At 40.4% G+C, this 13880-nt stretch overlaps 1 protein-coding gene across 6 annotated transcripts in view; it reads left to right on the forward strand.

Annotated features, from left to right (window-relative positions):
- Positions 1-8476, forward strand: part of ELMO1 (engulfment and cell motility 1) — a 571068-nt gene extending 562592 nt beyond the window's left edge. For all 6 annotated transcript variants that reach the window (XM_021669358.2, XM_021669357.2, XM_064380449.1 and 3 more), the window contains 2 exons: positions 1105-1182; positions 7108-8476. In XM_021669358.2, coding sequence (XP_021525033.1) covers positions 1105-1182; positions 7108-7308 — 279 coding nt within the window. In that variant the 3' untranslated portion in view covers positions 7309-8476. The remainder of the gene's footprint in view (positions 1-1104; positions 1183-7107) is intronic.
- The last annotated feature ends 5404 nt before the right edge of the window (positions 8477-13880 follow it).

The raw sequence follows: 13880 nt of genomic DNA on the forward strand, positions 1-13880 counted from the left end.
AAAGACAAATCCTCTAACAGATATTAAGGTAGAGAATAATGTGAAGAGATCTGGCTCCCTAAGAAAGAATGTTTTGTGGGCAATTACTGAGCAGTGTGGCTTGCAGATCACAGCAGGGGAGAGAGATGGTCATCACTGGTGCCTACTATAAGCACAGAGAAGGAAGGCACACTAGAACCTCCGTACTGGAAGAGTACAGAGCATTGGTTTGGATACACTTGGCCCTTCCCCTCCAGACTAGGAGTCCTCAGGATGCTGAGATGAGCTGATGACTCTCATCTTCTGCTGACTGCTCAGACCACTAGAATGATTGTCCTACCCACTACTGGTACAGCATGTACAGTTTGAGAAGTGCAGTTTAATGTGCATATTAGACATGACACTGAGTGCCTTGGCCATTGGTCATTCACCTGCAATTAAATAAAAATGTCACTTGGTCACTGGACCTTAGGGCCTGGCTTGTTGCATGCATTCTGCAGGTTATCACCAATGAGTGAGCCTATGCTTCTCATTTATACCTTACAGTCTCTGCTGGATAAAACCTATGCTTTCTGTAGCCTTTGGTGTACAGTAGCTCAAAGATCAAAGGACAGATGTAAAGATTATGGATTCACCTAGAAGCCTCCTTACAGCTGGTGTAGCGTCTACATTTTAGGGAAATCATACCTCCGTGGCCTTTCTTTGATCGTACCTCTTTGGTTTCTGTCCATCTTAGGATGATAGAAGGAAGGGCAGCTATTAATGCTGTTGATTGGGAGTTTACTGTTTTTTGTGGCCACTCTGGAAGGGAAATGCTGAAGGAAGGAGAATAACACAGTTTTGGAGGGGGCTGTCACCTTGGACACTCACTGAACCTCTCTAAGCCCTGCCCCATAAAAAGGATGAAAACATTTGCTACATGCAAATTAAATGAGATAGTTCACAGACCACCCTGAATAGAGAAGGAACCTTGAAGAGCATGGTTCCTCCTTCCATCAGCCTCATTACAGCTACACTTGCCCAGACAAGCTGGCCCTATCGCATGGTCCACGTGCAGCCATTTGCAACTGCAAAATGAAAGGTGCCAATTTTCCTTAATGTGCTGTTTTCTCTCATCTCTTGTAGGAGGTGCTTGAACTCGCTTTCTCCATCTTGTATGACTCGAACTGCCAACTGAACTTCATTGCTCCTGACAAGCATGAGGTAAGGATCTCTGGGGGGATAATTTATGAGAGAATGTAACCTTTCCTCAAGAAAAATATTAGAAAGAAAGAAATTTCACTTAAGAAAAATAGACCTGCCTGAAAAAATGATGAACCAAGGGGCATCTTGCTGACTTGGAGTAGAATAGAAACCTCTTGAAATACTGCCCGTTACAACAGATTCAGCTTCTTAGTAGCCTGATTGATAGTTTATGGTAAAGAAAAAGGATGTACAAAGGCCTCAAATGCAGCAAAGGCACAGTTGTTAATCCAGAGAAAGAAGCGCCCTGGTTACAGCTTTGGTTTTCATTGAATTTTTCATTTTTGGTCTGGATTTTCCCAAGATAAACTGGTCTCTCTTCTTTAAAACATCTGAGGAAGTAGGTTTTCTACCAAATTTCTTTAAGCTATTTTAAGAGGTTTAGGGCTGTCTCTGCTGTTGGGATTTTATTTTCAAGATGCTTTTATTCCTTTCTGACATCTTGTTATATGTATAATTTGTTTCTCTTCTTGCAGCACGCTGTCAGCTATATTTAAAATATTTAGCATAAATCTAGGAAAATGCATTTGTAAGATAAAGTAGCAGTTATGGCTGATTTAACTTTCTTTTATAAACTGGAACCCAACATCATGCTTGAAACTTTTATTTTTAGATGATACCATTCAAATTTTTGTTTTGCGTGTGGTTGCATAAACAGCTTTTAGAAAGGAAGAGAACATTTTAATAGAATCTGACTTTTGTTCCCCATTTCCCCTAGGACATTTAGCTCATTTAGAAGTTATTCAGTATCTGGTTTTCACTGGTTTGAAGCTTCTGAATAAAATTGTATATCCCAAAGAGAGAGGAAAGATTAGACACAAATCCTGCATTTAGAATGGTGCTTAAATATAATTCTGTGTCACTTGACATTTAGTTTGCTGAAGGGTAAGACTTTGTCTTCATCTTTCTGAAAATAGATACTGTGTCCTATTGTTTCTGTTTTTAAATAAAATTGTGGTTCTACATAGGCCACCATATTCAAGATGTATAGAGCTGTATAGGAAACTACTTAAAATAGTAGAACTTTGGATGTTATTTAAATCTATGGGACGCTGTTTTCCCCAGTGTACATTAATTCCAGATCAGGATAAATGCTCTGGGACTGCCAGATTTTTATTCATATCTACCACTTCTTGTAGATACAATGAAGAGAAAAATGCCATATGCTTGTGAACACTTTTAATTACTTCAGACTATTTTCCTCTCTATTACCTCATTTTATTTCCATAATTACTCCATACAATAAAAAGTTCCATTACAGACATTGTCATTTATCAAATGAGCAGGGAGCGACCTCTCCAAACTGAATACATCAACAATAAAAAGGTTAATACAGTTGGCCCTTAAACAGCCTGGGGGTTATGGGGACTGACCCCCCACACAGTTGAAAATCTGCCTGTAACTTTTGACTCCCCAAAAACTTAACTGTCAATAACCTACTGTTGACCAGAAAGAAGCCTTACCAATAGCATAGCAGTTGATTCACACACACTTTGCTTTTTATGTGTATTATATACTGTATTCTTACAATAAAGTAAGATAGGGAAAAGAGATGTTAAGAAAATCCTAAGGAAGAGAAAATATGTTTACTGTTCATTAAGTGGAGGAGCATCATCATAAAGGTCTTCATCCTCATTGTCTTCACAGTGAGTAGGATGAGGAAGAGAAGGAAGAGGAGGGGTTGGTCTTGAGGTGTCAGGCGTGGCAGAGGCTAGAGAGGTGGAAGAGGTGAAAGGGCAAGCAGGAGAGACAGGCACACTTGGTATAAGTTTTATTGAAAACAATTCCATGTATAAGTGACCCACACAGTTAAAACCCATGTTGTTCAAGGGTCAACTATAAGTATAACGACCCTGGCTTACTCTCTGCCAGGCACCATTAATGCTTTATATGTATATTTCACCCCAGTTAACCCTCATATAACTCTAAAAAAAACAAACTCATATTATCCCTATTTAATAAAAGAGGGAAATGAGGCAGGAGAGGCTGAGAAACGTGTCCAAGGTCACACATGTAGTAAGAGACGGAGCTGGGATTTAAACACTGGAATTCTTGCTCCAGAAGCCCCTCACTTAACCCCTGCACTGTAGAGTTAGGTGGAGAACAAGAAGGCACTGAGCTCACACATTCCTGGCAGGCTCATCGCTTAGCTTCTGCAATCACCAACTCATGGCCAATCTGGTTCACCTGTGTTCCCATTCACTCTTCCACCAATCACCCAGCTGCCACCCTTGATTATTATGAAGCAAATCTGGGTATCATTTTATTTATAAATATTCCTGTATGCATCTCCCAATAATACTCAATTTAGAAAAACATAACTGCAATACCCTGATCACACTTAAATAAATTAATAATGTTGTATTTATTTATTAAACCATGTGCAGTCAGTTTTCAGATTTCTCTGTCTCATTTGTGTGTTGTTTTCTTTTATACTTTGTTCAAGTCAGAATGCAAATAAGATCCATGCATTGCAATTGATTGACATGCTTCTTAGGTTTCTCTGAATCTATAGGTTTCTGTCTTTCTCTGTCTCACACAATCATGAGCATGTGATTGTAAATTGTGTAACTTTTTTCCTTGAAGTTTATTTTTTGGGAAAAACAGGCCATTAGACCTATAGTGTTGTTGATAGTCTAGATTGTGCTGATTATAACTCTATGTATTAGCTTACTGTTGCTACTGTAACAAACTGCCATGAACTTAGTTTTAAATAGCACAAATTTATTTTCTTCCAATTCTGGACTTCGAAAGTCAAATGCAAATATCCTGGGCTAAAATCAAGGTGTCAGCAGGGCTGTCTGTGTTCCTTTCTGGAGGCACTAGGGAAGAATTTTCCCTTGACTTTTTCACTCAAGAGTCCACCTGCTCTCCTTGGCCTCCATCCATCCATAGCAATGGCTGGTTGAGCCTTTTCATCGCATCACTCCAGCCTCCTCTTTCGTAGTCGGATCTCCCTCTATCTCTCACTTCTCTGACTCTGACTCTTCTTCTGCTTCCTTCTCTCACTTTTACATTGGGCCTGCCTGGATAATCCAAGATAACTTCTCTATTTGAAGGTCAGCTGATAGCAATCTTAAGTCCCTCTTCCATGGAACCTGATGTATTTACAGGATCCAGAGAGTAAGATGTGGATATCTTTGGAAGATGGGTATTATTTTGCCCACCACAACCTACAATATAATTTCATATATTCATCTGTTCCCTGTATGTCCTATAAACTGTAGTTAAAGGATTAATCAAATTCAGGCTCCCTTTCTAAGCAGCAGCAGTGTGTTTGTACTTTCATAGTGACTTCTTGCTCCTCTTTCTTGGATATTAGCAGCCACTGATAATCATTGCCTGGATCCTTGGATCCATTCGAGGTTACAAATGGTTGGTATCTTAATTCTAATATTCCTTCTTTATTTATTAACGGGATATATAAAAAGAAGCTGGTCTCATCAACTATTTGGTTACCCAAAGTTATACAATGTACATATGGTAGGCAGAATAAATACTAGATTCTCTTTACCAGTTTTCAAAATAGTAAGCATCTTTCAAAGAAGAACACTGAGGTATTTGGGAGGTTGAGTATCATTAGGAAGTCATGCATTTAAACATAATTGCGTCTCAATATGTTGCAGTTATTGTCATTATTAGTGTCTAGGTTATCCTGTCTGGAACAAGTGGGAACACCACTGGGTTGGCATCTGAGTCCTATTGAAAAGACCCCTTATGTCTTCGACAGCTTTCTGGCATTCTGGTATGGTGGGGTGCTCCAGGTTTATCTTTATGTTTCCTGCCTTTTCTTTGTGGAGCCTTGATTACTTGTAGTGGGAAATAATATGTAGTGACCAGAATCTAGCATAAGGTATGCTGATGGTCATTGCACACCATGCTGCAACAGAACTTGGTTGGTCATTATTTTTTAGGCCTTTTTGGGGAGCAGCTAGGAGTTTTTGTTTTTTTTTTTTAAGATATAATACATAATGAATTGATACTGATAGTTTCAACTCCAATTCAATATCAGTACTACAGTATCAGTACTTTTATTTATTGGTTGATGTACTTTCAAATAAAGTTTTCTGTGCCTGTTGTTTCTCAAAAGAAAAGCACTGCAAAAATGTTCCTGAGGTTTAATCTGTACTAGGAAGCTAGCCAGGCCTGAGAAGGCTGTGTACAAGAGCACTAATCCCCAGGACTGTTGGATTTACCATGAAACAGCATGAAAGCTGGAAGGGGCCCTTGAGAATGGAGAGTTCAGTGGCACGCATACCTGCATGCTCATCAGTTTTCTAGGAAGCAAAGTCTTCTCACCCCAGATCTACATGATCAGGATCTCCAAGGCCGGAGCTAGGTGTCCACTTCTGTCAATGTTATTTATGAGGAAATGGATGGTTAGACATGTTCTGAATCAGATCATGAGGACACTAATTCTTCCAGAAATCCTTTAGCGCTAAATTGATATTTCGATGAGTTAAATGCTTTGGCTGAGATCACATAGCCAAGGTAAGACCAAAGTCCTCCAATTCAGTGCTGCCCTCCTCAAACACAGATCTCACATGAACCCATCATTCACCTCTTCAAAAAGTGGTACCACTGATGTGTATCATGGAAGATTTTCATCACATTTATGTAGTGCTTGCAGTATACTTTGGGTACTTTTATCTTGAGATCTGCTACTATGGAATACAGCCCAGAAAACCACAGTGCCAAAGTAGGTTAAGGAGTGTCTGGAATTGCCACTGGACCTAGTGAGACAAAAGAGGAGGGAATCTAGAGTACATGGTAGAAGGAAGACCGGTTCAACAAAAGGAGGACAATTGCTGTTATAGAATCCCATATAGGACTATTAGAAACCTAACTCCAGTGGATGCATGGAGCCCAGCATCCAGAACATAAGCAGTTTTCTGAGATGCTGGCAGCTGGGGTGCCTCTTTCACCAGGTGTCACGGTTCTCTTTCCACGTCAGTACAGAACTCCAGCCTCTGGGAGGGAACAAGAGCAAAGCAGATCCTCAGACAAACAAGCCACAGTTCCTCCTTCTCCTCCCTCCCCCATAGAGATCATAGTCTCCTGGGGAGACAAAAGGCTGTGAGAGGAGAAGAATCAGACTCAATGGGGTACTCTGAAGGGCTTTCCAAAACAGATAATGTCCCCAGGGATCAGGCCTCAGTGATCTGGTGGAAAGAAACCTTAGGAACTGGAGATAAGGCTAAAAGGGTCCCCAGACAGGCAGCCAACCCTCCTTCCATTGAGATTGCCCAATAATTTTAACCATTTTGGCTGCCTGACATTAGGCAGCAGAAAGCTATTTCCTAGCTCTTTAGCTGAGAAATACTAAGGAGGGACTACCATTGGCCCCAGGGTGGGACAGGGCTGTCATTGTGCATGCTAGGAATCAGTCAGGACAGGCAGAGATGAGCTACTAGACTCGGAACTATGACTGGATTCAGCAAGGAAGCTTCACCTGATGTTGAGTCCAGGGCTGTTGGGTAGATTCCACCAATAACTCAAAGTCATAGACTCCCACATAGGTGGGATGTTAGAGACGTTACATTGCAAGTCATGGAGAACTCCAATCCTCAGCCATTACAGAGAGGCATTCTTCACAGAGAAGAGCACAGGCACTGGAGTCAGATTGCTTGGATTCACATCCCACCCAGTCTCCATAAGACCAAGTCACTTAACTTCTCTGTACTTCAATTCCTTCACCTGTAAAACAGAGATGATAACAGACATATCGACTTTACATTGTGATGTTGTGAATATGAAATGACGAAGTAGGCAAAGCACTTAGCACAGAGCCTACTGTGTGATGAGTATTCACTGTTAGCTGTTTTTACTATTAGTACTTCTGTAATTGTCACCAGTAATGATGGCTGTTGCCTCCCTTCCTGCCAGTACTGTATCTGGACAGATGGACTGAACGCGCTACTCGGGAAGGACATGATGAGCGACCTGACACGGAATGACCTGGACACCCTGCTCAGCATGGAAATCAAGCTCCGCCTCCTGGACCTGGAAAACATCCAGATCCCTGACGCGCCTCCACCGATTCCCAAGGAGCCCAGCAACTATGACTTCGTCTATGACTGTAACTGAAGTGGCTGGGCCCAGACGTGCCCCTTCCAAAACTGGAACACCTAGCTAACAGGAGAGAGGAATGAAAACACGCCCACGCCTTGGAACCCTCCATTGGTAAAGGGAAGCTGTGGGTCCACACTCCCTTGAGCCTCACCTCTAGCCCCAGCAACTTTCAGCCCCTAGCTGGCATCCTGCTCACCGCCCTGATTCTGTTCCTCGGCTCCACTGCTTCAGGTCACTTCCTATGGCTGCAGTCCACTGGTGGGACAAGAGCAAAGCCCACTGCTAGTAAGAAGGCCAAAGGGCCCTTCCATCCTAGCCCCCCGCAGGCATGCCCTTCCTTCCTCGGGACAGTAAAGCTAGCAGCCCCAGACTGCCCCAAAACTTGCCCACCAGATCAAGGGGAGTGCCCCAATGGCCTAGCTACTTGATGAGAAGACCAAACCCCACATCCTCCTTTCCCTTCTCTAGAATCATCTCACACCACCAGTTCCACTTGAATGGAGATCTGCACTCAAATCTCCTCCCACCTCCCTCCCTGCTTTTGCCTTGCTCTGTTCCTCTTTGGTCTGAAGAGCCTCAGCTGCAGCCTCCTCGTGATCCTCCCTAGCATCAGTTTCCCAAACAGTTCACAGGTCCCATGCCCACTTTGCGTCTGCACTGTGACCGTAACAGATCTTCCCTCCTCACCAGCTAGTCTGGGGTTTCCTCTCCCTACCCCAGGCCAGAACTGCCTTCTTCATTTCCACTCATGCTCCCAGCCTCTTAGCTGAAAGCACAAATGGTGAAATCAGTAGTCTCGCTCCATCTCTAATAGACTAAACCTAAATGCCTCTAGGACGGGCTGTTGCTATCCAAGGATTTTGGTGTTACCTTCTCCTGGGAGGTCCTGCTGCAAAATGAGTTCCACAGGATGGTCAAGCTATCAGACATCCAAGTTTACATCATTGTAATTATTATCAGTATTTACAATTTGCAAGAATTTTGGGTTCTTTTTTTTTTTTTTTTTGCTTTGTTTTTGTACAAAAGAGTCTAACATTTTTTGCCAAGCAGATATATATTTAATGAAAAGAAGAGATACATAAATGTGTGTATTTCCAGTTTTTTTTAATTATTTTAATCCCAAACATCTTCCTGAAAATAACATTCCCTTAAACATGCTGTGGAATAAAATGGATTGTGATGATTTGGGGAGCTGGTGTTTTGATTTAGTAACTTAGGTTATTGGTAATCAGTCATCAGCGTCACCTGGGAGCTTGTTGGAGCTGCCAGCTCTTCAGCTCCACCCCAGATCTGCTAAATTGGGTGATGTATGTATACATTGGTTTGAAAAACACTGCTTTTGGAAACCCTCCACCATTGCTAGGTCACCATAGGCTCTGAACATCAGTGGAGAATGTTACTTCTAAGAAGACCATCTTGACTCACTGAGAAAATCAGATCCACTATATGAAAATAGCTATTCCTTTTACATTGTTGCCTCTTGACCGTGACTTTCTCTTTTCTTTTTTCTTTCTTACCATAATATACTTTATAGAACGAGTCAAAGTAAACACATCACAACTTTGAGGGAGCACATTTAGCAATGAAAAGAATGCAGACTCACAGATCTGAAATAAATTAAGCCAGAACTAAATAAATCCAACTTTGAATTAATAAATTATGGGTCAGAGCCCAGCAAAGGACGTTTCTTAGGTCATTTCCACTGGAGGCATTATCAGGATTGTGAACTCCCAGCACTGGGAGTGATATCAGAAGAGTCCAAGCATGCAGTATTAAGCGTGGTGCAGCACAAGTCACTCTGGTCTCACAGCATAAGCTGTGGAAGCATCCAGGTCATTGCTCTTTACTGTCATCAGGATACGCAATTACAGATTGACCTGGGTTGAGATGGCATGGTCCAGAGCACTGCATGCATTTCAGGAAAAAAGTCCTTTGCAATCCAAAGCCATTCACAGGGGCTCCTGCTTCCCATCACAGTGCTCACACATGCATGTCAGGCTGTCAATTCCTTTATCATTAAGCTTTGATGTTATTAACATGTACTTGCTGTCAGGAGCAGTTATTAATCTACCCATCATCATCATAAAACCGTAAGAGTTAGGTCAAAGAAAGCAAACAAAGTCATATTATATTTTACTTATGGGTTGCAAGATCCAATCCATGAAAAAGAGAACTTTCTGGACCAGGATCTCTGAGGTCCTGAGTCTCTGGGTTTAAGAAATGTATCTGTCCTGTGACCTTGGCTGGGAAGATCAGCAACTCTCCTCTTCTGGCACTCCTGCTCTAGTGCATTTAATAGAAAAAAAACAAAAAACCGTTTCAGTACTATGAAAGAGAGCATTCTTCTGCTCCTCCCTAGATCCTCCTTCCTTGAACCTGTGAGATCTGTAGAGCATACCATCTGTTTCCCTTCATTTGTGACCATGTGGGGAAGGATTGTTGCCCATATTTGGCCACCTCACGTTCTCTCTAGGCTTCCCAAGGCTTTGTTCCCATGCACCGAGCCTACCGCCTCCAACTCATCTCCTGTTGCCTGCAGTTTCCTAAGCCTGGGCAACTCAGCCAAATGCAAGGCAGAAGTAAAGTAGGAAGACTCTGATGTTGTCATGAAGTCCAAGTTGCATTCTCCCATTCACCTTACTCAAAATAAAACGGATTACTTTATTTGAATCTGCTGATATTTAAATTTCTATCTTGTTCAGAACACATAGGAGGAAGGAGAATTAATTGGTCTCTCAAACCTCTGTGACAACATTTAAGGGCAGGGAAAGCTAATAGTAATTGCAAAAGAAAAAGTGCAAGGCTGAATGTTTCTTGAGTATATTTGCAAGTCTATTTAAGCCATCCTTCAGTTATCAACTACAGCATGTCCTGTCCACCTACTTTTACAATGAGCAAAGCAATGGGTGTCCCCAGTGACATGTATACCTTTCATCCATTTTGTTTTAGTTATGAAAATACAGTTAACACTAACCTTTCATTTTAAGGATAAATGAAATATTCATTTAATAATCAAAAGTGTGCTTAGAGATAAACCCTAGGAACCCAACAAGAACAAAATATGTAAAGTTAACATTTGTAAAAATGAGAACAAAATTCATCAAATCAGGGGAATGACAAGCAAACTTAGTCAAATAAAAAACTGAAAAGTTGCAGCACAGTGTGGTGAGTAGCATTATATAAATATGTACAAGGTAGAATAGTAGAAAGGAGGCTGTGACCACACTTTCAAAAATCGTGTAAGGAAAAGAAGAGAGGAGTAGAAATTTCAGTAAGATCTTGAAAGAGGGATGCTCACCATGTAAGAGAGAAACCTTCTAAGTAGAGCAGTGAGTGTGAACAAAGCATGGAGGCAGGCTGATCTGGGACAGCTCAAGTATCTGTAGGTCATTCCGTGTGGCTGCTGTGCAGGTTGCTTATGGGAGAGCAAAGGGTGATAACACAGCAGAGGAAGAAAATCACAAATAATGAAAATCCTGACAGAGTTGGCAAGGATGCTTACTTGAGGGCAAAAGAGAGTGCATGAAGTGTGTGAGGTTGTCAGATTTGCCATTCAGAAATATCACAGATACAAAACAGCCATGTGGGGGCAAGCTTGAAGTGGGAGAAAATTGGAAGGAGAAATACTAGAAAGGAGATTTTTGAAATATTCCCAAGCCAGCATTATTTGAGCCCAGACTTTGGTAGTAGCAATAGAAATGGGGAGGAGGGTAAAGTTATTAAAGAGGCAGAATGAGCTGGAAGCAGAGACCTCATTAGCATGGGGGTGAGAGAGAGAGAGAAAGCAGAGGACTCCTGAGCTCCTGGAATAGGTAAGAGGGCTGTGAGCAAAAATCAGGAAGAGAGGAGGAACAGAAGAGTTTACGAAATGATAATGAGATGAAACAATGAGATAATGTGCATTTGGTGGACTTCTCCAAACAAAGATAATTTGAGGCAAGTCATTTAACCACTGTGTGCTTGTTGCTCATTTATATAATGGAAATGTTACTACTTGTGAGGATACATGAGATGGCTGAAAACTGTCAATGCTCAAAAAGGAAATCCCCTTCCCTATCCCTTCACTTTCCTTCCCTTCCTCTGTTATCCATGGTGGTTTGAGGGTGGGATTTTTAGCACAGCTTAACTAAATGATATGCAATCAATCCCTCAAGATCCATGGGGGATTGGTTCCAGAAGCTTATGGATACCAAAATCTAGGATGATCAAGTCCCTTATATAAAATGGCATTGTATGTGCATATAAACTATGCACATCCTCCTGCATATCTTATATCATCTGTAGGTTGTTTATAATACCTAATACAATGTCAATGCTATGCAAATAGCTTAGATTCTATCATTTTCAAAATTCATCATTTGCATTATGTTTTTATCTTTTATTTCTCCAAATATTTTCAGTCTCATTTGGTTAAATCTGAGGCTGCAGAATCTGTATATATGAAAGACTGAATGTTTTCCAACCAATTCAGTCTGTTTTATGGTAAAGAAAAATAAGAAAGAGAAAGGAAGAGTGGAAAATTTAAGAATTTCGGTATACTTCTTGAATTAAGGATTGGAGGTAATGCAATAAAACCACAATTTAAAATAAATTCTGGTGGGGAGTGAAGTGTGTATGCTATAATCCCATATAAAGATATAATTATACCCTAACCACTTGAGGCATTAGAAAGAGGAAACTTTCGTGGCTGGAAAACAGAGGAATATAGGAGAGAGAATGGTAGAAGATAAGATGGGAAATAAAGGTAAACAATCTTGACTGTCTTGCCAAGAAGTTGGAAATATATTCTTTATGTGACCAAGAGCCACTGACATATTTTACCTGAGCAAATGGCATGACCAGATTTGCATTTTTAAGACCATGACTGTCACACTGGCAGCAGCACAAAAGAGGAGTTGGGGAAGGGTGGGATTGGAGGCTGCATATGTGTTAAAGGCACTTCACTTTAAAAGAAGGCTGAATGTATCAATCATTCAAGCAATCAAATTACTGGAAGCAAATGGAATCCGACAGACATTATATACAGAGTACTGTAGAAGAGATGAAACTTGACCAGCATTGCAAAAGACAGCAAAATAAAAGTCTATACAGTTAGCCCTTGAACAACATGAGGGTTAGGGGTATCAACCGCCTACACAGTCAAAGAATGCAAGTATAGCTTTTGACTCCCCAAAACCTTAACTACTAATAGCCTACCTTTGATTGGAAGCTTTACCGATAATATAAACAGTCAATTAATACATATTTTGTATATTATATGTATCATATACTGTATTCTTAAAGTAAGCTAGAGAAAAGAAAAATGCTATTAAAATCATAAGAGAAAATATATTTGCTATTTATTAAGTTGAAGTGCATCATTAATAAGGTCTTCATCCTCATCATCTTCACATTAAGTAGGCTGAAGAGGAGGGGTTGGTTTTGCGGTCTCACGGTTGATAGAGGCGGAAAAATATCCATGTAAAAATGGACTTGCACAGTTCAAATCTGTGTTGTTCAAGGGTCAACCGTATTTTCAAAGTTCAATATATAAATACAAAAATAGAAATAAGGCCAAATCTTTCTCAGACTGGCTGAAAAAGCAAAATCTGGACAAATACTGGTTATAAGGTATGTGCCTAAGACAAAATGACACAGAATAATTGCAAATACAGAGTTGAGCAAGAGATAATCAGCAAATGCGAAGTCCCAGTGCAATGGGTGAGGAGAGGAGGTGGCGAGGAAGGAGCAAATAAACATCAGGCAAAGTAAAATTGAAAATACAAAGATATGATAAAGTTATTTTATAATACGGATGGTCCTCAACTCACAACCAAGTTACATCCCAATAAACCTTTTGTAAGTGGAAAATATCTTAAGTGGAAAATGCATTTAATACACCTACCTACTGAATATCAGAGCTTAGCCTAGCCTACCTTAAATGTGCTGAAAACACTTACATTGATCTACTAGTGGGCAAAATAAGCTAACACAAAGCCTATTTTATAAGAAAGTGTTGAATATCTCATATACTGCATATAGCTAGCCCAGGAAAAGATCAAAATTCAAAATCTCAAGTACATCAAAATTGCAACAGTTTCACACTATCACAAAGTCAAAAAACCTAGCTGAACCGCATTGTAAGTCACAGACTGTCTGTACCCTTTTATGTTGATATATTTTTTTCGTGTTGCTGTCTGTGTGCTAAATAAAATAGAATATTTTATCAAGAATATCTATGAGCTAAATAAAATTGCCCTGAAATATGTAAACCAAAACTATTATATAAAAAGAGAAGTGATGACACCATTCCTTAGGTAGAGACTTCAAATAATGGCATATTGGTTTTAACTAATATGATTAACTGAATTCCAATGATTTTTTGGATCCTCTACCAAAAATTTAAAAATTAGTCAGATATAGTGGTGCATGCCTGTGGTCTTAGCTACTCTTAGCTACTTAGCTGAGGCGGGGAATTGCTTGAGCCCAGCAGTTCAAAGCTTCAGTGAACCATGATCAAGTGACTGCACTCCAGCCTGGGCAACAGAGTGAGACCTTGTGTTTAAAAAAAAATGAGAAAAAATCAAAAATAAAGATGTTTGGATATA

The sequence above is a fragment of the Aotus nancymaae genome, unplaced genomic scaffold (genome assembly GCF_030222135.1).
Source record: "Aotus nancymaae isolate 86718 unplaced genomic scaffold, 86718_ANA_hifiasm-v0.15.2.pri h1tg000025l, whole genome shotgun sequence".
NCBI lineage: Eukaryota > Metazoa > Chordata > Mammalia > Primates > Aotidae > Aotus > Aotus nancymaae.